The following is a 22,505-nucleotide window of genomic DNA, read 5'->3' on the forward strand; positions in this document are numbered from 1 at the left end:
AAAAAAAAGGGCTTATTTTGGAAGCTGCTGTGAGAATAAGCTGAAATCAAAGGAAAAAGCTGAAGCTGCAATTTGTAGCTTTGGAAAACTGGCTTTTTTTCAAAGCACACAGAACTACAGTGCTCCTTTAATGAAAAGATCCACTATCAGACTGTTTTTTTTTTCAAAAGCACTTTTACAAAAAAGTTTACCAAACACTCTGCTGATTTATTTCACAGCCGCTTATTCTCACAGCACAGCCGCTTATTCTCACAGCAGCTTTTTTTTAATTTCAATTTCTTCCCCTGCACTGCCACTCCCTCACTCTCCCTCTCTCTCTCTCTCTCTCTCTCTCTCTCACCTAATTAGGGGTTCTGCTAGCAAAGATGGCGTCTTGCTGATCTCAGAAGGAAGTAGAAGCGTCGGAAAAGGAGATATTTTCGGGTGGAGATCTGCTGCTTCAGTCTCTAGGGTGGAAAAATTGAAAAGTGAAATGAGCGCCTCCAGGTTCATAAAGTGCGTGACGGTCGGCGACGGCGCCGTCGGCAAAACCTGCATGCTGATTTCCTACACCAGCAACACCTTTCCCACGGTCAGTCCCATTTTCGTAATTTTACCGCCTTCCTTCTTCCCAGTTCAGTACAGCTGTATGCTTCAGTTCTTGCTTCTTCCTCCGGAAATTTCGGGGATTTTGTCTTATTTGTCCAGCTGCCGTCATAATCATAGGCAAACTTCGAACATTGATTATATTTCACTAAAGTTCAAACTTGAACCTTGATTTAGTTAACTGAAGAACGACATTAGTTTTATCGAAGATTTTTTTTATTCTTAATTATTGTTAACTCTCTGCGGCTCCACATTTCTGTCTGGTGTTTCATTAGCCGTAGGATTCGTTTCTTTCGAAGTTGTTATCGTGCTAATTTGCGTAGTTGAACTTGGATTTTCATATAATTTACTAAGTTTGTGGTTGTAATCGAAAAACAGGACTACGTACCGACTGTTTTCGACAATTTCAGTGCAAATGTTGTTGTGGATGGGAGCACTGTCAACCTAGCTTTGTGGGATACGGCTGGTGATTTTACTACTCACTCACTCCCCTGTTATACATGCGAATTCGTTTCATTTTGCTTTTGTTTTTCCCTGTATTTTGGGAGTTTTAATAACCATATTCTAACAGGGCAGGAGGATTACAATAGATTAAGGCCCTTGAGCTATCGAGGGGCGGACGTCTTTATCCTTGCTTTCTCTCTCATAAGCAAGGCCAGCTACGAAAACGTTGCAAAAAAGGTTCCACATCTTCTTTACAATCCTGTTTACTTTCTGTTTTACTTAGTATCTGTGTTTGCAATAATTTCAGTATACAATGTCTTCATTGGTGTGTGGATGAGTTGTTTGATATTTTGTTTTCTGTTTCAGTGGATTCCCGAACTGCGCCATTATGCACCTGGCGTTCCAATAATTCTGGTTGGAACAAGGCTCGGTAAGATCTTTTTCTCAACCCCTTTGTAATGTATTTGTTTATTGTTCTAGTGCATGCTAATTGTCCTATGTTTGTGCTGGTGTCTGATCTAATGCTTTAGGGTCCCTGTAACTTTTGGGACTATGGACGTATAACTTCCCCATTTCTTCCATGTAGCGACCAGTGTCATGGTTCAGTTATTTCTAAATTTCTTTGAGTCTTCATTGAATACTAGCTCTTAGTTTCGATATTGTCTTCAATACCACACTATTTTAAGATTGATCTTTTGGTTACTTGGTCGTTTAGCAATTTATCACTTTTATTCCTGTTCTTGAGTCAACATCTCTTTCATTATCTGGAGCATTATTGTCATCACTTATTAGTTACTACTGAATTTTCTTACTCTTTTGGTGAACGAGGTGCTGAGTTTTATGATTTTCATTGCAGATCTTCGGGATGATAAACAATTTTTTATAGACCATTCTGGTGCAGTTCCCATTACTACTGATCAGGTAAGACTATTGCTTCACCCACAACCTAAATATTATCTTTCTAAGTTGGTTTACTGACCTTTGATTGTCGTTTTGGCCTAAGGGAGAGGAATTGAAGAAACTGATTGGAGCGCCTGCATACATTGAGTGTAGCTCGAAAACACAACAGGTATGCATATTTTTGTCTTGCCCTCTCTCCAAATTTGTCATATGTCTTCACCCCTCGTTGACATGATTCATTGAAAATTTTAATGGCAGAATGTGAAAGCTGTTTTTGATGCGGCCATTAAGGTGGTGCTCCAGCCACCAAAGCAAAAGAAGAAGAGAAAGGGACAAAGGGCTTGCTACATATTGTGAAGTAACGAGTAGATTTATGAGATGATTTGCTGACTGCCGACCTTTCTTCACCGCTACCTCCTTTGTACTCGAAGTCCTTTGCTGAAGCAGCAAACCGTGGTGTATGTATAGTATGTACTGACATTTTAGGGATTCATGTGATAGCTTTAGTTGGTTTGTTTAAGATTTGTGTTCATGTATTTAAGTGACAGTTAGCTTTGCTAACACGTACTTCTCCGTCTTTCTCATATATTGCATCAACTCTTTCCGGATAATGCCTGTATAACACAGTTTGGTCGCAAAAGTGAAAAGCATACAATAGCGGTCTTTATTAATACATCCTTTGAAAACTACATATGCTTGTCTACGTCTTCGATACAAAACTATGCACAGTTTGTGATCGAAAATATTCTTACGCGTTACCTTTTATGTCATAAGAAGTTTAGCATATAACGCCTTTGAATCAATCGATCGCGTCTGTCTTTTGTTGCTGTAGACTAACTAATTGTTTGTAGAGACTACCGGGTCTTCCAATCAGCTGCTCGTGGCTTCCCATTTCGACCACCCTACCATTTTGTAGCAGGGCGATCCGATTTGCATCACGAATGGTTGACAACCGGTGTGCTACCATAATCGTTGTTCTACCCTCCATTAGCTTGTCAAGAGCCTCTTGGACCAGCTTCTCAGACTCTGTGTCCAATGCACTCGTTGCTTCGTCCAGAAGAAGAATTGATGGATCTTTCAGTATTGCTCTGGCAATTGCTACCCTCTGCTTCTGCCCTCCGGATAACTGCACTCCTTTCTCTCCCACTTGAGTTTTGTACCCTTCAGGCATTCGACTAATGAAACCGTGTGCATTCGCTGCTTTCGCCGCTGTCACTACCTCTACTTCCGATGCTTCCTCGTACCCGTACTTTATGTTCTCATAAATTGTTGTGGAGAACAATGCCGGCTCCTGCTGAACTAGACTCATTCTCTTCCTCAATGATTTCAAGTTCAAGCTTTTGATATCGTATCCATCAATTAGAACTCTACCAGAAACGGGGTCATAAAATCTCATTACCAGTGCAATCACTGTACTCTTCCCCGAACCACTTGGCCCGACTACAGCAAGGCTCTTTCCTGCTGAAACCCGTAAATTCAAATAGTCGAAAATGGTGATATCCGGCCTTGCAGGGTACCAGAAACTCACATTCTTGAACTCTATATCTCCCTTGACATTGGCAACAACATTTGATCTGGGATCATCACGATGTATGGCTGTTTCTCGCTTTAGGATACTGAAAATTGGGCTGAGCGCTTGCGATCCCTTCATAATTTCTGGTGTGAGAGCTAGGGTTTCTGCTATACACAGTGAAGTGACTATTAAGACCATAAAGGACTTCATGATATCTCCAAAATTCGAGTCTTTATCCTTGATTAGTACTGATGCATACCAAAGGCCAAGGGCATAAGAACAGAATGCGAAAAACTGCGATAAACCGTAGCAGAAGCCTGATATGTGGCCTCTTAGAACTGCTTGTTTGTTTGGCTTGTTTAGTTCCAAGGAAAACTGGAGTGATATCCGTTCTTCGCAACCAAATGAAGCTACAGTACGTATGTTGGCAATCGCTTCGCGTGCAACGGAAGTTGCTCTTGAGTAGGCACGGTTGTAGTCCCCTCCGAATCCCTTCAGAAACAGTTGCTGTGGATACAAATCAAGAAAACCGAACATATGTTGGATTGAAGATAACAACAATTAAAAATAAACAATGTGCAGCTTGTTGCGAGTTATATATTAGTTAAAGTGTAAATATTAGTTTATTGTCCCACATTAATTAAGTACATATGTAATACCAATTGTAACTCCTATATATACTCAACTTTGGAGATTAATGAATATATAAGAAATTTTCAAATATTGTCATATATATTTTTGGTATTTACCATATTTAGTTTAATATTGGCATTTACCATATTTAGTTTAATATTGGTATTTACCATATTTATTTTAATATGGCATCAGAGCAGTTCGCTCTTGGTGACCTGTGTGCTTTAATTTTGTGTCCATATTTTTCGTGATTTCCTTCGTGGAAAAAAAAAAGTGAATAGTGTCGCGCTACAGTACAATGCGTGAACAGTAGTCTGCTTTGGGAACATTGGTCCTCTACAGTGCCGTAAACAGTGATTGCTACAATGGATAATTGATACTAGGGTTACTGATTATGTGATTAGTGACCCTAGAATGTTTGATGAGTTATATGACTATGTTCATGATCCGTATATTACTAGTACAAATGGAGCACATTCCCTGTGAAAGGTGAATGCACTATCTCTCTGACTCCAACCTTATCACTGGTCCGTGCTTTACTTGTTCCTGATGTTAAATGCAATCTTTTGTCGATAGGAAAACTTCTTGATACCTTATATTGTTCTGCTCACTTCTACCATACGTATTGTTATTTTCAAAATATTCAAACTCAGAAGATAATTAGTCATGGTAAAAGAATAGGGGATTTGTACATCTTGATTATGGAGGATACTGTTGTTTCTAGTCCAAATAATCATCAAGTTTTAAGTGCTAAAGTGGATGACAAAACATGTGGAGATTATAATGAAGTTTTAAGTGCAACATGATCGAACAAAACATGTGGAGATTGATCGACATTTCATTAAGGAAAAATTAGATGCTGGAATTATTATGTTTCCGTTTGTGAGATCTGAAAATCAACTTGCTGATGCTCTTACTAAGGCTGTGTCTAATAGTGTGTTTTCCGACTCGCTTGACAAGTTGGGCATGCGTGAAATCTTTGCACCAACTTGAGGGGGAGTGTTGCGAGTTATATATTAGTTAAAGTGTAAATAGTAGTTTATTGTCTCACGTTGATGAAATACATATGTAATATAAATTGTAACTCTTATATATACTCCACTTTGGAGATTAATGAATATATAAGAAATTCTCAAATATTGTCATATATATTTTTAGTATTTATCATGTTTAGTTTAATATTGGTATTTACCATGTTTAGTTTAATACAGCTTTTAACAGAAGGGTGGTATTTTTTATTCTGACCTCAGTTATGGAAGCTCCAATAAGTAGGGGAAGGGAGGCACTCACGACAGCTGCCATACGCCAACTAAACGTGAAGGCAATAACAAAAGCAGTCACCGTGAGGGAGAGATTCTGCACGATTGTTGACAGACGGTCAGCTAGAGCGCTTCGCACCAACGTTGCATTTGCTGCTAAAGTTGATGTCAGTGATCCGGTGTTATTCTCTTCCAAATCGAACCAACCAACTTCATTCGAAAGGATGGCTGCAGTCAAAAACAAGAACGCCGTTCTCAGTTTTGATGGATTTCGTAATGTGCATTATATGAGAAATAAAAATATGGTTCAATCTTTGAGGTCGAGAAGAACCTTTGAACATTAATAAACGAACGCGAGTTGTGAGCCGCTCCCCCATCAATGTATAAAAGTAGTGCTGCAGGAGATATATTGGGACAGTGACAGCAGCCAAGCCAACAAATATGAGAGCTATCCTATCAACAACATGTTTGATTTGAGAGCCGCCAGGAGCGTAAAACACTGTCAATATATGAGTTATCCCGAGCGAGAAAAGAGGAGCTTCCATGCCAGCGAGAACTGCACCGACTGACCCCAGTATTGCGTAAGGCCACTCGGGCGCATTTAGTTTCACTAATTCCCATACTGGTGCAGCAGCAGAGCTGGTCTGATCGCTTGGCTTCTGCTGTTTTGTACTGATTGCCTTGTCCTCCTGCGGATAGTTATTTGTGGTTCCACGAAAGCTGGATTCTCTCGAAGAATGTCCAGATACTAAGCCAGAATCTTTACCCCGTTCCAGTACCTGCATGCTCACCAGATTTGCATACTCCCCTTTCTTGGACATCAGGTCCGAATGGTTACCACTCTCAGCAACCTGACCGTTCTTCAAGACAACGATTGTGTCCACATCTTGGATAGTGGACAATCGATGAGCAACGATTACTGTAGTTCGATGCAACATGATTTTCTCTAGTGCCTGCTGAACAACTAGTTCTGATTCTGCATCAAGAGCGCTTGTGGCCTCATCTAAGAGTAGTATTTTCGGGTTTCGCAGCACTGCTCTTGCAATGGCTATTCGTTGCTTTTGCCCTCCGGAAAGCTGAGTTCCTCCCTCTCCTGCCTGAGTGTTGTAGCCATCAGGCAATCCTTCAATGAAAGAATGTGCATTTGCAGCTTTAGCAGCTTCCATGATCTGATCCAGGTCTGCGTCTTCTTTACCGAACAAAATATTGCTGGCTATAGTAGTCGCGAACAATGCCGGTTCTTGACTTACCAATCCCATCTGTTCTCGCAACCATTTCAGTTGGAGAGTTCCAAGTTCATGTCCATCCAACAGTATTTTACCTTGCAAAAATTGGTTCATGATTTAGACCTCAAAACAAGAAACGAAATGGTTATTAGACAGGACCAGAATACCTGAAACGGGGTGGTAGAATCGCTGAATCATGGATATAACGGTGCTCTTTCCTGAACCACTAGGGCCAACAACTGCAAAAGTCTTTCCAGCTCCAATCGAAAAGCTCAAGTTATCGAACACCATATTTGATCGTGATGGATAGGTGAAACCAACCTCACAGAAGTCAATCTGCCCAGACACTTTCGGCAACACTATTCCGTTGTCCGTGACCTTACAGGATTTGGAATCCGAATCGATCATCGTCATGATATTAGCAGCAGCAGCTCTCCCTTTTGCAATTGCACCAAGGTTTGGAGCAGCTTGGCCAAGAGCACTAAATAAGAAAAAGGTCTGCTTTAATCACGAAACTGGAAATAGTAAATGCACACATAATTTGGAGTGGACTTACAATCCGCTGAAGATGACGTTGATGATTGTTGTGAATGCTTTCCCCCCGTTCGTGTCATGATGCCTTACAAGTATGCTGGCATACCAGAGAAGCAATGCCCAAGCGCAGAACAACAGCCCGTATGTAAACCCTACACCAACTCCTTTCGCAACACCGGTCTTCTTTCCCAGCTTGAGGGCCTTGTTCAGTGAGGTTGAGTATGCTTCAATGGCTCTGTCCTCTCCCCCGAATGAGTACACTGTACGAATCTGCGAAATAACCTGGTGTATGCAACATGTGTGATGAAAATAGGCTACATATGCGGCAAGATGAGTAAGATATCGAGAAATGCCTAGGACAGTAGTTTACCTCTTCAGCAACCTTGCCGGCTTCTGCGTAAGCAGCCTCACCCTTTTCGGATAAGGTAGACATGATTATAGTATAAGCTCCACCTGCAATAGCTATGAATGGAACCACAGCCAAGGTCAGAAGCGTAAGCTGCCATACCGATGTAAAACCGATCGCAAATCCAACAAGGAACTGTGAAAGGTAGCGCAAAGCATGGCCAGTCTGCATTCAGAAGATACAAGGAACAATGTTAATTGTGTTACTCTTAAGGACCTTCTTCGAGAGATTTCACAACAGTTTTGGTTGCGAATTACCTTGTCACCTATCGCATCTTGCACTAGAATTGCATCACTTGAAATGTGGAAAATAATGTTGGTGTCTCTGGCTTCAGTGTCGAAAAAATTAATGTCCTTGTTTAGAACTGATTGGAGATACTTCATCCGCAAACGAGCTGTCTGCCTCTCCCCGGTTCGCGTCCAGAATGCTACACCTGAAATTAAAGCGTCGGCAAGGATACTTATACTTAACCAACTTGGCTACGTTCAGGTCTGCTGATACTAATGCTCGTATAACTAATTTGACGAGTGTAATTTACAAAACGTACCAATCCATGCTGATGCGAAAAGAACGAGTCCAAGATATACCAAGTACAAAGCATACTGCAAATAAAAGAAAAAGGGAAAACTCACATACATATATCGAAACAGGACATCATCGCACGAAAGGATAGCGAAAAGGTATTCCGAAACGTTTGATCTTACCTCGGAAATCCGGGCAGACAGTTGTTGTGGATTCATCGCCAGATGTCCTAACGAATCGATCATGCGACCGAATAAAACAAAGAACACAGGAAGCACACCACCATGGATACAAGCCCCAACACTTCCCAAAAACATCAACACGCAGTCCACCTTGTCAGCAGCAGCAAAAAGTCCGAGGAACGACACGCTGCGCTGCTTGGTCGAGTTCGTTGGTTTGTCCATTTTCGGAAGCGGGTTTCCGTCAGAAAACTTGTCGGAGGCAAGCTCTACTTCCTCCATAATGCCGACAGACAAAGTGAAGTTGTTTTCTCACAGAAGTGAGGGAGAGAAGTGTTTATTTCCCGCCAATTAATGCAGACGCTGTATAACTAGTTGGCATTTCAACCAACTACTCGGCTCTCTAACTGTAATCTACCCAAAACATAATTGCCGTTCTATAGCTTTCAATTGAGCTGTTGGATAACAAAGCAATTAACTCAACAAGTTGAAAATTAGTTACTTGGGGCCCGAGCGTGGATCATTTTTCAAAGAGATATTTTACTATGATCAGAACCAATGTTATTATATTTTAAGTGTCTTTTTATTAATGACATATAATGTATATGTTTGTGTTTCGCGTACATTGAAAAATCTCTACATTTTTCAAGCCTATGGACCACCGTGCTGTGATCAGAATTTCCAAATACGTATATATGCATACAGTTTATTGAACTGCCTCGAAAAGGAAGAAAAAAAATTACAAGTACAAAAGTATAAACTATACTGAAGTGGAAGTGGTGGTTGCACTTTAGTCGCATCATCTTACTACATTAATACCATGTGGTACTCATTTACCATAACGATGACATTCACAACTACACATATATATTTTCAAGCTTTTTCTATTTTTATTTGTACAATGTGACGGAGCTTGGATCTGAAAGTTAGCTACAACTTACGTATCAAAATTTGAAAATAAAATATATGGAACGAAAATAAAATTTCTACCTACAATATAATGTGTGGTTGTGTTACGAAGAATAACAATTCTAAATTCTTATAAATGAATTTTAGCACAATAAATTTCAATCCATACATTCCAGATTCAAATTCTTTTTATTTATTTTTCTTTCTTTAAAAAATGAGGACAACTGGTGGCAATTCACGATTATCCATAATGGCTATAGTGAATTTCACCTTACCAGTAGTCACAGTCAAGCAAACTCATAAACTCGGAGTATCGAATCTAAAACCTCCCACATTTTTTCTTTATTAGAGAGCTACAATCCGACCTCTTCTATTCCATAAATCTTTGTAATATATTTGAATTCTCTCCCCCTACTAATAATAATACATGTAAAAAAAATTCAACGAAATTCCTAAAAGTCAAAGCAAAAATAAAAAAGCTAAAAGGGCCGGAATATAGAGAGTTTTGGGCCTTTATAAACTACTTCCAAGCCCAGAACTGACAGTTACTAGAAACCCGTACAGCCTAGAAACTAAACCAGCCGAGTCCAAATTTCTATAAAATTAAAGAAAACTAATGAAAAATTTAAAAAAACATTACTTTTTAATAAAAAATATTTTTAAAAAGTATAATGAATAGTGGCAGTTAAAGGTAAAAATGTGACTTTCGTTAAAAGTGAACAATACCGATAATATTTTGTTAAAACTCTCAAAAATTAATAGAGAGATTTGGGAATTAGGGTTTAAGATTTAGCAGACACTGGGATTTGTGAATTAGGGTTTTATCACTGCGGCATTTCCGTCGCCAACTCTCCTCACGACGATTGCTCGTATGTAAATTCTTAATTTGAACTTCAATTTCTTCTTTAACTTATTCCTCTGAGTAATTGTGTTTGTATAATGCATCGGTCTTTTCAGTAGTTGCTTCTAGTTTGTTTCTTGAATTCGCTGTTGGGTTTGTATTAGTATGAATTAAGATACCAGTTTGATTTTTTGGACAAAATTATTAGCTTGCATGGCAGCTGTTTGATGAAATGCTCAACTGAGCTCAAGACATGTTTTGGGTTTGACTTTGTTAATGCGTAAAGCTCCAACTGCAGGTGCAACAACGATATCTGACGGTGCATCGGAGAAGCATTTCATGGCATACTCTCAAGGCCGCAATTTCTTGTTCTGCGACTTGTGTGGGAGTTTGCTAAATTTGAATTCAAATAAGTATGCTCAATGCCCTCTCTGCAAGTTCCAGCGAAATGTGAAAGGTAGAGCAAACTTAAGCTTTCGGCCATTTGTGTTAACTTATGCATCTTTAATCTGTTTTCTAGTTTCAAAATTGTTTTGTGGATGAATTCATACCGTATTTTAGTTGTATATACTCAATTTCGAAAAGAGTTTACCTTTGGAAGTGTTTTATATTCTAACTGCTATAGAATTTATCAACTTAAATCATGGCATGTCTCGGGCTTTATATTTTTCTGTGGCATATACGTAATATTTTTGTAGGTTTAACTTAAATATTTTTCCTTTCTTAGTTTTGTACCTAATATGATTTTAATTGTCTTCAGAGATATCCGGAAGAGAAATATCTTACAAAGTCACTGCTGTGGATAATCATTCTAGCCATCGTCTGTGTGTACTTTATGTGTGCACACTAAATTGAGTTGTCGTGGTTCGCACATGTACTATGATTTGCCGACATTCACCTCTCCCATACCCTGCGTAAAGCGGGAGCCTTGTGCACTGAGTACGACGATATTTTCTCATGCCCCTTTTACAATATTCGAAAATATACGTAAGCAGTGAGTTTAGTTAAAGATAATACACTCAAAATGTTGGATCTGATTGTAGTATTAAATTGAAATTAGTCAGTTGACACAAATCAAATAGCGTCGAATTTTACATCTCTTTCCGCATCACAGCAACAAGTTATTACTCTGTGTGTCCCTGTTGCAGGATATTAGAAGAGATCTAGGCATATCAATAATTCCAGAAGAGAAGGTGCAATTGCAAAAGGTAGCTGTGCTTTTCAGTTTTCATTTAAAGCAGTGGTATTTGTTTGGGAGGAATGTGCTTTCAATTTTTCTGATGATATTTTTCTCTGGTAAACAGACAGATGCTAAAACGTGTGAAAAATGCGGCCACAATGAGCATACATATTACTCCCGACAGGTATGCTAGAATCGCTCAATCATCTAAGTATCTTTTCTTCTTTCTTTTTCGAGTCGTCTAATTATCTTTTATGCTGCCTTGCCTTCTTTCTTTGATACGGGTCTAGATGAGGTCGGCAGATGAAGGGGCCACTACTTTCTATGTGTGCACCAATTGCCAGCACCAATTTACTGAGAATTGATATATACCGGAGATTGGAAGAGATTATGGGACATGTTCCTAACAACTCTAAAGATTTATGCCTTGTATTGAGTGTATATTTAAGATTTAACAGATATGAGATCAAGGTTTGAAGTCATACCGAACGTGTTTTTTCACCAACACAGATTTGTCAGCTATAAGATTTATGATTCTGTGGTTTTGCTTCCGCCATATTAAAGGGGAATATGATTGTGCCGAAATGAAATATGTGCTGCTAGAGTTTTGTATATGTCCTTGGGAACATGGCTAGAACGATCGGAATAAAACCTCAAGTGATCAAAACTTTACATATCGATGGTATGTTGCTCAAATATCGACTGTATAACATTTAAAGACTGACAAAGTAGCAAATAGATGTTGGTAACGTACTCAAAAACGGATAATTTCAATAACTAGGATTTGAAAAACCAACGTCCTAAAAATCGTTAGGTGCTAGTCGGGCGGTGGGTAGGGGCCTAGTGCCTAGGCGGCTAGGTGGGCAGATTTATGTAAATTTATTATATATCTTGTAAATAACTAACCTATTTACACCTGAAAAAAAATAAAAAATAAAAAAAAACTATACTTGTATAAAATGCAAAATAGAAGTAGAAAAATACACAAATTATATACATCCAAAAAATTCAATATTTAAAAAACAAGAAGCATATAATCATAATGAGGAGGATTTGGATGACAGACTAAATTCTTCTTGTTCTTGAATCATAATCCTTGCATTGGATTGGACATATACTAAATTATTTAACTTTGTTGTATCTAGTTTATTTCTTTTCTTTGTATGTATCAAAAATGCTCAAATTCGTTTCACTATTGGATAAACTTGCAGTAAATCCATTATTTACAAATTAGCTACATCAAAAAAAAAAAAATATATATATATATATACATAAAATTCGCTTAGGACCACTTAGCTGCAGACCGATTTTTTGAAACGATTTGCCTAAAATCGAAACGGGCCTTTATCGTCTAACACCTAGGCGGCCGCCTAAACCGATTTTTAGAACACTGTGAAAAACACACTTTGACCAATTCCCCAATTAAAAAACTTGAAACTCTCTATTTAAGTCAGAAAACATTCATATCATTATTATTTGGAGACCAACAAAAGGAAAAACAAATTTGAAAAGAAAAAGAAAAACATCCTTTGGTATTTTTTTTGTGCACCCCAATAAAAAACACAGGTGGCGATCACAAATTTCCTCAAGGAGAAGTGAGGAGAGGGATTACATGATTAATTTATCATCACGAATTAACCCTCTCACTTGCCTTTATTTACACAACTGACACCTACAAACCAAACCATGATCACCAACTACTAAGACAACCACCCAACCATTCATCGGAGACGTAACAGACGGCAGAGGTTGTCGGTTGCTCCGGCGTCGACCCCTGCTGCAGCCTCGGCGTTGCAACCAAGCCTTGGCTGCAGAGAAAACCTTGGCAGGGGCAGGCTACTCGGAGGTGGTGAGAGAGTGAAAATGGAACCTGAAAACTTCTCCATATCACCCACACCGCCACCGCCACCGAGACTCTTACCAATGGACGATGAGAAAACCCTAGTAACATCTATGGGAAGATCATTCGGATCGGGACCCAAACGGTTGGTGGAAGCGATCAAACACTCAGATATCGCTTTGAAGTCCTGCTTATTAGCTTCTTCTTTCTTGGAGGGCTTAGATTTCGGCTTTTTCGGGGTGAGAGATTGGCTTCTGGTGATCATGTTGTTGGTCTTCCTGGCGGCGGGAGGGCGGGAGGCGCTGCGAGTACGCGATGGAAGAGACGGCAGAGACTGGTGGTGATAAGGAGGTCTGTTGGGAACCGGCAGAGGAAGGAGAGGCGGATTTTGATGCTGCTGCCTCTGCGCCTGTTGAAGATGTTGGTAGCGGTAGTGGTTGAAGAGAGAGAGAGAAGGTGGAGGAGCTTGGAGGAGACCTCCTTGGAAGTTGTAATTTATGGGAGCAAGATTTTCAGAGCTTCTTCTCACCATTTTCATCTGCTTGCAGGCAGAGATTGGTTGCTCTACAACAACAGTTTCCATAGCCGAAAATTGCAGTTTTTCTGAATTTTGATGTGTAAATATAACAAAATAAACAAATTACGGCACTAAGAAAATCTTTGATTAATATACGCAAGATTTTCTGTAGAGATTTGGTGACAAAAATTTACACGAGATTTGAATCAAGAAAAAGTTTAGATCATAAAAATATCAAAGTGAATTCGTGTCAAGTTGAGATAAGTAGATCAAATATAAGAAATTAAGACGTCTAATAGAGACGAAGAAAACTTCGAATTAAGTTAGAGCTAGGAATTATCTTAACATAGAAATTATAATTAGATATCTCAAAGGATTGAGTTGATTGGATTTTTTGTATACTTTGCATTACCTTGAGGAATCTTGAATTGGCTCTCTACCCCCCTTCCCTTCACCTTTTTATAGAGGAATGCAACCCAACGGCTACATTATTGATTTTTTTATTTAATAATTTTACATTTTTTACGTACTAAAATATTTAACTGTAGGCGGCAACCGCCAGTTCGTGTCCCACCGTTGGATCCCGCCATTGGAAGTAGCCGTTGGGGAAACGTGGCCGTTGCTATCGTCCTCGCTCCTCGGGTTCCTCGTAATTGGAATGGGCGATAGGGACTTGACGAATCCTAGCCACACACGTTGCCAATTAGGTGGCCCAGCACTGTTTTAAGAAATATCATCTTTGTGACCTCACGTTCAGGTAGGGAAGCAAGAAGTGAGTGATGGCAGCTCTCTCCTTTTTTTATTCTGTTTTTTTTCTTTCTATCTTCCATTGATGAGTGAGATGCTTATTCTACACACATCCTATTTTATTTCTCACACATCTCTTGATAATTTATGTACGTTGATATTCTTTAGTTCATTCGATCTGACGGTCAAAAATAAAAAAGATGTATAAGAAGTAAAATGAAGTGTTTAGATATCACACCCCATTCTAAATTCGACTATAGAAAGAGTAGTGATAAAAATTGAGACAGAGTGAGTTGAAGAACGAGTTTTAAAGTGGGCATCTGTTTGTAGTCATTTGATCAAATTTCAATGGTACATATCAACTAATTTGGTGAATTAGGAGGAAGAGATCCGGGGATGATCTCTTTCCCATTATTAGGGTTAAAGGCATAGGAAGTAATCACTTAGTATTACGGTCTAGTGATCATTTTCCTTCTTCTTGTTGCTTGATATCTCATTCGTACACATCTTCTCTTTGTTTCTCGAGCCTATAGTGAGTTACAGACAGAGTTTGAAATGGTCAAATCTTTGATGATTCCATCATACATGATTGAGTTGCGAAAACTTCTGGATAGGTATCCTATATATGAACTGAATTCTTTCTGGTTAAATAATCTCTTTCTAGTTGTTATTCTTCTTCACTTATAAGTGAAATATTTTAGGTTTGATTCCCTTCAAATGCGAATTTGAAACCAAATTCAATCGTGAACATTAAAGTTAATTAAGTCCATTAATTAAATTTCCATATTAAGCTCCATGCACGACCATATGTTCAGTTCATGACTGATATTGCATTATTGAGTCCCAAAATTAATGATGCATGCGTTTTTATATGGCAGTGAAGTCTCTATCTATGGGCGTTTCTTTCAAACCAAGATATGATTTGTAACGTCCACGTTGTTGACAAGCTATTAGCCCATTACGAAAGTAGGTAGATCGGTAGGCTAGCTAGGTGAACTCTTTCTTCGAACAATACACACAAACACATATTTACGTCAGTCAAGAAATAAAAATATATGTGAAAACTAATGGTACTGTCGATGTTGGCCCCTTGAGTGGCATAAATAATGAGTGTGTCCTTGCAAAAGGAAAAATGTGTGGTATCCATGCATCAAATCATCTTTACTTTAAGCTTCGTTTTGGTTTTTTTACAAGAGGCGATATAATTTTTATTAATGAACAAGAACAATTATAAGAGTTGTTACATTGGATACACTTTCTTAGTATAACTAGTTCATCAATCTGGAGATAATTTGCACACAAGCATAAATAGTAATCTTTTAAATAGCCACAATAAGTAGTACTGGCACCAGCACAAACACCAACGGTACAAATTTGTCATAAAATAGCAGACGTAATAAACCTAAACTGGGACATACGCTAAGTCATGATACATGTTTACCCTACCTTCCCCATTATTGTAATCATTTTCATTCGCAAATGAACATATGAAATTATTTATGTACACTCTTATTTTGATTATTCTTTAATTTTATTTAATCTGAAAAACAAAAATTGAACAAAAGTATGTAAGATGAAAAATAAAGTAAATATTACTTCGCATTGTTGTAGAAATGGATGTCCACTCAAATAATGGGCAAGTTGCCCTTCCACTATTTAGCATGTGATTTACTTGTATAAAAACAAGCCTTATGAAACACAACAAAAGATATAGATAGATGTGAAGGGTTCACGGGAAAGAAAGAGAGGAAGGAAGGAAGAGGAAGAGAGAGAAGGAAGAGGAAGAGAGAGAATAGAGGAAGATGAGAGGAGATAATAGAGAGAGTTATCTTTGTACTCCTATTATTCTAAATTATAATGAAAGCACCACTGCTGCCCCGAGGACGTACTCCAGTCACACTGACTGTAGAGGAACCTCGTAAATTTTGTGTCTTGTTTCATTTATTCCACTGCACCCACCGTCGATTTTACAACACGTTATCAGCACGAGAAGCTCTCATGTCAGTGGAAAGCACAACGCCACAAATCCTGTTCACCTCCTCCAGCTGGAATCTCATAGATAAGAAAAAAATTTCATTTCATCTTCAAATCTCAGTACAATTGATTTTCTTGAAGCAACTATATATATTGTTATATGACTGTATATCATCCTTTGCAGAAGCAAAAGAGTAAAAGACTCCAAATTTGTAAGAGAATTTGACAGCCATGTAAATAGCCTCGGAACTCCAACTTGCGGACCTCGGATTGAAATACTTTCTTCTTGAAAGTTGTTCGTCTGCTCAGTATCTACAACATATCAAAATTTCAGAAAATGTTAACGGTGCGATCGTCGCAGATGTCTGAAATACCAAACCCGTTTCCAATTTCCGCAGAAAACTGGGCAGCCACCTTATGAGTACCAAAACTCCATTTCGGTAGTTCAAATCGAAATTGTTTATTCACGAAAGTTGTTTGGTATCCTCTTATCCATATCATACTAAATTTTGAACTAAATCTAACGGTTTGATCTTCTCATAAGTTGCAGACACTCTTGACTCCAAAACTTATGGGAATCGTTTCGACTTTTTCGAAACTCACCGGAAGAGGAACACCAATTGGAACTTATTGTTACTATTATTTACTGAGTAACCAAAATGACTTCGAACTGTGAAATAATAATAAAAATAAAAGGGATGAAACAAAAGAAGTGGCAGACCAAGAAAATGAAAAAGCAAAACATGAGGACTTAATCATTGCATTTTCTGTTTTGGCATATTTATGTGCATGGTGTTGGTTTAAAGCCCATGTCACAAGTTCTATTTATTTAAAGCAATTTATTTATAGTGGGTAGAATTATTACCCTTTGCTTTAAAGCTTTGATATTTATGTGAATGGTGCTGAATCAAAGCCCTTGTCACATGCTTTATTTACTTTAAAGCAATTTATTTACCATGGACGGTTTTACCGCCTATTGCTTTAAGTTTTGATGGTGCTGAATTAAAGCCCTTGTCACAAGCTTTATTTACTTAAATGCAATTTATTCATTATGGCTGGAATTACCGTCTATTGCTTTAATTTATTTATTGTACTTATCTTTTGTTACTATGAGTATATACAGGACCTGAAGTTCCTTGATCAGATCAGAACCTGCAGTTTCTTGATCCTCATCATATAAAATGATTGGACCCGAAGTTCCATCATACAAAAGGATCTGGCATGAAGTCCCTTGATCCTGAAGATCAGGACATGAAGTTCCTAGATGAGTACCGTAAGTTTGAAGTGCCGCAGTGCCTTAACTTAATTGTAATAAAAGCCATAAGAGTCTCAGTTTACAGACTATTAAATAAGGACCAGAAGTTCCTTATGTCCATACTCAAAATGGTTTAGCAGAAGCCTTTATTAATCGAATGAAATTGATTTCCCGCGCTCTGCTCATGAAAACGAAATTGCCAATTTTCTACATGGGGACATGTAAACTTTACATGATGCATTATTAATTCGGTTGAGACATGTTACCGACCATCAATACTTCTCAGTACAACTCGGGTTTGGAACCAACCAAACATTATACATTTACGAGTTTTTGGTTGTGTTGTCTATGTGCCTGTAAGACTGCCACAACGTACTGAAATGAGGCATCATTGCAGATTAGGCATTGAAGTTGAACACCATCTATCATTCAATATTTGGAATTCTTGATTGGGGATATGTTTACCGCATGGTTTGCGGACTGTCATTTTGATAAGACAATTTTCCTGCCATTAGGGGGAGAAAATAATATCGTTCCAGAAGAACGATGAGAAAATATCATTCCAAAAGAATGATGAGAAAAGACCGTTCCAGAAGAACGAAGAGAATTTGTCTTATTTTGATTCACGAAGCAATCAATGAGAAAATGAAATATGGATAATTGAATGATACAACGAAAGTGATGAAATCATATATACTTACTGCAAATGTGCCTACAAGAATTGATGTCTCTGTTGGATAAAATAATGAGACAGTAAATGATTTATCTGTTGCACGCCTGAAGCGTGGCAGATTTTTAGACTCAAAAGGTTCAGTTATTCGAAAGAAGAATAATATGGCACTACTGAACTATTGCATTCCCGAAGCATAACTGTTGCATGCCAGAAGCATGACAGTCGCCGCATGGATACACGTCCCAGATAGGACAATCCACAGACATGGGAATATTGATGTCTCATGCATGTAGCATGATAGATGTATAGGTTCCAAAGACTCAACTCCCGGAAGTGGAGAAAATCCAAGCTCTATAACGCTCAAGAGGAGGTTATGATCCACATTCTCTCAATTATGACTATCCTGGAAGAGATAGCGTCATGCCCTTGAAGAGGCAATGGATATCCAAAGAAATGAAAAGCTTTTATGCATGCGCATGCACATGAGAATATGGGATCACGGATTGATGATAACCAATGGTAATTTTGGTTTTTACAAGTAGCTACTAAATTCATCAATGAACTGTGTTAATATTGAGTCACGTTCTTTTGTTCGTCGACAAAAGAAAAATTATTGGCCAAAATGGAGAAAGGCAATTCCATTACAATTTTGTAAGAACGTGGGCAAATGAACCTATATATATTTGAATACAATACAAATAGTCAAAAGATGTTGAACCAAGGAGGTTATATATGGGCATTTGTAATACAGTGTAATACACTTACATGATATGACACAAGGTTGTAAACGAGTTCATATAAATGGAGAATTATATACCAAGGGTTGTGAGTCGCCCACATCATATCTCCATAAGTAAATCCCTCAAGTATACATGGGAGCGAATTGCTCTGTATAAATTCCAAAGGAAAATGTATCATGAAGTGTAGAAAACCCTTGAAGGATTCAAATTGCTTGAAGTAAGCCTCTGAAGGGTAAAACATAAAATATGTACTCAATACCAATGGATTATATAAATTGCCTTAGTGAGTACTATCATTATGATATTGTTGCAACATACTAAAATCTCTTGCAAGAGTCAATGACATTAAATTATAACTCTTGAAGAGTTGATGATATTAAATTGGGACTCCTGAAGAGTCTAGAAAAATTATAAAGTGTTGAAGGAATTATTGTCTCGAGCTGCAGATCGAACAATCTACCAACACGAATCTTATTCATGATATTTATGATATTAAAAGAACCATATGGATTGAAGATTATGAGTTGAATACTCATATGATGAAGACACTAAGAATAATCATTTATCTTCGTGAGGGTAAAGATAAATTAATATTTGGTCCAGAAGTACCACATCTTAGTGAAGTATATGCTTTATTGTATTTGGCACAATACATTGAATGAAATAAAGCTTATTTATTAATATCTCCAAGAAATTACAGATATATACATACACATGAGTTAAAACAAACAAACAGGATGGAGCCTTCACAAAGGTTGCTCATGTGAAGCCTCAGTACTCGGAAGTACCCCAGAAGGGGGAGGCACTGGAGATTGATCATGTGGCACCCCAGTACTTAGCAAAACATCAGAAGGGGAAGGCATCAGTTGCTTTCGGAATCTAGCAACGAACCTCTGGTGATCACTTTGAATCCGACTTTCGGATTCCTGCAGTTGGACGAGCTTTCTTTTCATGCTCGTAGAGTAACTATTTGCAAGCACGTGTAACATCCTATTCTCGTGCTTGAGCCCTCAGATCTCTTGTTTAAGACTTGCCACCTCCGCCATCAATGATTCAACTTGGCGAGTTTGAGCAAGTAGGCGTTGGCCCATATTGGACACAGAGCCAGCACACTGAACACTGAGAGCCAAGGAGTCTTGAATGGCCGACTCTTCAGACCGTTCTGAAAGGATCTTGTTATCCCTTGGAGTGAGAAGATTCCTAGCTACCACAGTAGCGGTTATGTTATTCTTCATCATAGAGTCCCCAACCGTAAGAGGACCATTAGAAGATAAGAAGGACCGGCGCCATATATTATCCTGACGCTGCTCGTCTGTATCACTCCTAAGACTCAAATCTAAGCAAATGTTAGATGGGCAAGTCATTTTTCAGAAATGATGAAGGAAAAACAGAGGTCAAATAAAATTTCAGAAGTGCAAGAAGGTGGAAATTTCTCAGGCAGCAATTTTCTGAGCATACCCTTGAACACAATTGATGTCTCTATAAAAGAAGAGGCAGCAGAGCCACTTGTTCAAAGATCGAAGAGGCACCGCTCTCCGAATTTCAAAAGCCAGATTTTCCTGAATAAAGTTCGTTAACATTTTTCAGACGTAATCCCAACTTTTTCAGATGTCGCGTGCAATTTTGTCAAAGATCTCTGACAAAGTTGAAAACGCGTAAATCTTACTGTTCTATTTACACCACAGTTGCTGACAAGAGTAAAAGCACAGCACCACCACTTGCTATTGAGAAATCTCTATATATGTCGACCTCTGTTCTCCATAACAAGGCAGACCCGCAACACTGCAAGAATACCTAACTCTTCCTCATCTCCGAGAATGCATCTTCAACATAGCATCTCGAAATACTCAGTTTTCTTCCTCTCCGAGAATACCTCTTCAAACATGTCACACCAGAGCAAGATTATCACATATCTTCAGGGACCAGAGCAAGATTATCTCATATCATGCAATCTCCCTGTCATTTCCTTTGTCCTTGTTCTTGCCTACGAAGACAAGGATAAAGAAAGCAATATGTCGGAACTTCCACTCAAACTCCCGGTAAGGAACCGACTGCCTGGAACCTTTCCTGATTGCTTACCTAGTGTTGCTCTCGAGTAGTCATCTTTAACGGTTGGAGCTGGGTCTCCAGTCACCAAGAAGTGATGAACCATTCAAATGCAAGGGTTTGCATTCCTCTCCTGCATCATGGGACAAATCCTACAAGAGAAGATGCCACACATGCATGGGGGAAAAGCAAGGAAAATACTACTTAAGCAAGGGGAGCAGGTAAGGAAAGTGAAAATGATACATTGAAGCATGTGGAGACAAGCGCAACAAACGCGTGCTGATTCATCCCTAACAAAACTGAAGATCACTTGCCACATGAAGCTCCTCATGGTCCAATTTCATTCAAGATCAATCCTCGAAGGTCCTTGAAGAAATCACAAGTCCGATTCAAGATCAAGTGTCCACCACTTTTGAATCAAATTCCGCTCCAGATAAAAGGAGTAAATTCAGATCTTCGATACTAGTCTAGCAGAAAGTCCTACAACTCAGTTCAAGAAAAAGCCTGTGGAAAGTTAACAAGTAAAACACCTCTTTCAGCAACTCTTCTTACTAAGAGACTAAAGCAGAACAATCAACGATCAACCTAAATGATTTGAAATCAGGGGGAGATACTCATCAGGGGGAGCATCTAAAACAGATCAAGATTTTAACGAGTCAATCGAAGACTTGTGGCCATCCAAGGGGGAGTGTTGTAGAAATGGATGTCCACTCAAATAATGGGCAAGTTGCCCTTCCACTATTTAGCATGTGATTTACTTGTATAAAAACAAGCCTTATGAAACACAACAAAAGATATAGATAGATGTGAAGGGTTCACGGGAAAGAAAGAGAGGAAGGAAGGAAGAGGAAGAGAGAGAAGGAAGAGGAAGAGAGAGAATAGAGGAAGATGAGAGGAGATAATAGAGAGAGTTATCTTTGTACTCCTATTATTCTAAATTATAATGAAAGCACCACTGCTGCCCCGAGGACGTACTCCAGTCACACTGACTGTAAAGGAACCTCGTAAATTTTGTGTCTTGTTTCATTTATTCCACTGCACCCACCGTCGATTTTACAACACGCATGAATATTTCTTGGACCATCTAAAAATAACATAATTAAGTCTAAGTAGATGAGATAAAAGGCTAACCAGCCAAAGATTTGACAATTTCATTCACTACCTATTAGCCTTATCCAAAACGACATAAAAACAACTTGTCAGGTGTCTTATACGGTTAACTCGTTAAACACCCATTTAATAAGGTTCAAAATGATGCTAGGCGTTAGGCGGATTTAACTAAATCTATTATATTTTATATAAATAAATGTATTTTTATACTTAAAATATATATAATTTCATCATAAGCTACAAAATAGAATGACACATATATTATGAAGTATTTGAAGATAATGAAAACATGGGAAACAAACATATAATATGTGCTTATTTAAGTATTTAACAAGTTTCTTACAATTTATTGAAAAAAATAAAATGCAAAATGAAAGTTATATATTTTCTGTTTAAGTGAGTCGCAACCTAGGCGAGTGCCTAGGTAGGTATGGACGGGCTAGGCAGTTTAGGCGGGCGTCTCAACAGGTCT

General features: G+C 38.4%; 4 protein-coding genes across 9 annotated transcripts; 2 read left to right on the forward strand and 2 right to left on the reverse strand.

The window, feature by feature from the left end:
* Nucleotides 1–254: 254 nt before the first annotated feature.
* LOC103450367 (rac-like GTP-binding protein ARAC5) lies at nt 255–2,540 on the forward strand. The gene is made up of 7 exons (XM_008389702.4): nt 255–571; nt 964–1,051; nt 1,157–1,266; nt 1,396–1,459; nt 1,886–1,950; nt 2,033–2,098; nt 2,188–2,540. The coding sequence occupies exons 1-7, from the start codon at nt 473–475 to the stop codon at nt 2,284–2,286; spliced, it is 591 nt and encodes a 196-aa protein (XP_008387924.1). The 5' UTR covers nt 255–472; the 3' UTR covers nt 2,287–2,540.
* A 30-nt stretch (nt 2,541–2,570) lies between these two features.
* LOC103450365 (ABC transporter B family member 13-like) lies at nt 2,571–8,660 on the reverse strand. 2 transcript variants are annotated; one of them, XM_008389701.4, is made up of 9 exons: nt 8,205–8,660; nt 8,048–8,102; nt 7,758–7,933; nt 7,465–7,665; nt 7,117–7,376; nt 6,728–7,041; nt 5,666–6,655; nt 5,321–5,562; nt 2,571–3,949 (listed from the first exon to the last, which is right to left on the reverse strand). In XM_008389701.4, exons 1-9 carry the CDS (start codon nt 8,481–8,483, stop codon nt 2,729–2,731), a joined length of 3,738 nt encoding a protein of 1,245 aa, XP_008387923.1. In that variant the 5' UTR covers nt 8,484–8,660; the 3' UTR covers nt 2,571–2,728. The 2 variants fall into 2 exon arrangements, with proteins under 2 accessions (XP_008387923.1, XP_028950775.1); XM_029094942.2 differs by having other exon boundaries at nt 5,366–5,562; nt 8,205–8,552.
* A 1,029-nt stretch (nt 8,661–9,689) lies between these two features.
* LOC103450368 (uncharacterized) lies at nt 9,690–11,636 on the forward strand. 5 transcript variants are annotated; one of them, XR_011575955.1, is made up of 6 exons: nt 9,764–9,979; nt 10,250–10,408; nt 10,712–10,815; nt 11,100–11,159; nt 11,256–11,315; nt 11,422–11,636. XR_011575955.1 is itself a non-coding variant. In XM_070813511.1 (6 exons), the coding sequence occupies exons 3-6, from the start codon at nt 10,909–10,911 to the stop codon at nt 11,494–11,496; spliced, it is 225 nt and encodes a 74-aa protein (XP_070669612.1). In that variant the 5' UTR covers nt 9,764–9,979; nt 10,250–10,408; nt 10,712–10,908; the 3' UTR covers nt 11,497–11,636. The 5 variants fall into 5 exon arrangements, 2 of the variants coding, with proteins under 2 accessions (XP_070669612.1, XP_070669613.1); XM_070813511.1 differs by having other exon boundaries at nt 10,712–10,938; XM_070813512.1 differs by having other exon boundaries at nt 9,880–9,979; nt 10,238–10,408; nt 10,712–10,938.
* Nucleotides 11,637–12,575: 939 nt separating this feature from the next.
* Nucleotides 12,576–13,960, reverse strand: LOC103450369 (uncharacterized). Its single transcript, XM_008389704.4, has one exon. The coding sequence runs from the start codon at nt 13,552–13,554 to the stop codon at nt 12,853–12,855; it is 702 nt and encodes a 233-aa protein (XP_008387926.1). The 5' UTR covers nt 13,555–13,960; the 3' UTR covers nt 12,576–12,852.
* Nucleotides 13,961–22,505: the final 8,545 nt, after the last annotated feature.

The sequence above is a fragment of the Malus domestica genome, chromosome 15 (assembly GCF_042453785.1).
Source record: "Malus domestica chromosome 15, GDT2T_hap1".
NCBI lineage: Eukaryota > Viridiplantae > Streptophyta > Magnoliopsida > Rosales > Rosaceae > Malus > Malus domestica.

Excerpts from the sequence above, each read along its gene's own strand:
- LOC103450367 (XM_008389702.4), top strand. The coding sequence starts at position 473 with ATGAGCGCCTCCAGGTTCATAAAGTGCGTGACGGTCGGCGACGGCGCC. Across the intron at positions 1,052-1,156 it reads AGCTTTGTGGGATACGGCTG|GGCAGGAGGATTACAATAGA; the intron begins GTGATTTTACTA and ends ATATTCTAACAG. Across the intron at positions 1,951-2,032 it reads TTCCCATTACTACTGATCAG|GGAGAGGAATTGAAGAAACT; the intron begins GTAAGACTATTG and ends TTTTGGCCTAAG.
- LOC103450369 (XM_008389704.4), bottom strand. The coding sequence starts at position 13,554 with ATGGAAACTGTTGTTGTAGAGCAACCAATCTCTGCCTGCAAGCAGATG.
- LOC103450368 (XM_070813511.1), top strand. The coding sequence starts at position 10,909 with ATGCCCCTTTTACAATATTCGAAAATATAC. Across the intron at positions 11,160-11,255 it reads AGAAGGTGCAATTGCAAAAG|ACAGATGCTAAAACGTGTGA; the intron begins GTAGCTGTGCTT and ends TCTGGTAAACAG. Across the intron at positions 11,316-11,421 it reads ATACATATTACTCCCGACAG|ATGAGGTCGGCAGATGAAGG; the intron begins GTATGCTAGAAT and ends ATACGGGTCTAG.
- LOC103450365 (XM_008389701.4), bottom strand. The coding sequence starts at position 8,483 with ATGGAGGAAGTAGAGCTTGCCTCCGACAAGTTTTCTGACGGAAACCCG. Across the intron at positions 7,666-7,757 it reads AAGATGCGATAGGTGACAAG|ACTGGCCATGCTTTGCGCTA; the intron begins GTAATTCGCAAC and ends TTCTGAATGCAG. Across the intron at positions 3,950-5,320 it reads TTGGAGCTTCCATAACTGAG|CAACTGTTTCTGAAGGGATT; the intron begins GTCAGAATAAAA and ends TTGTATCCACAG.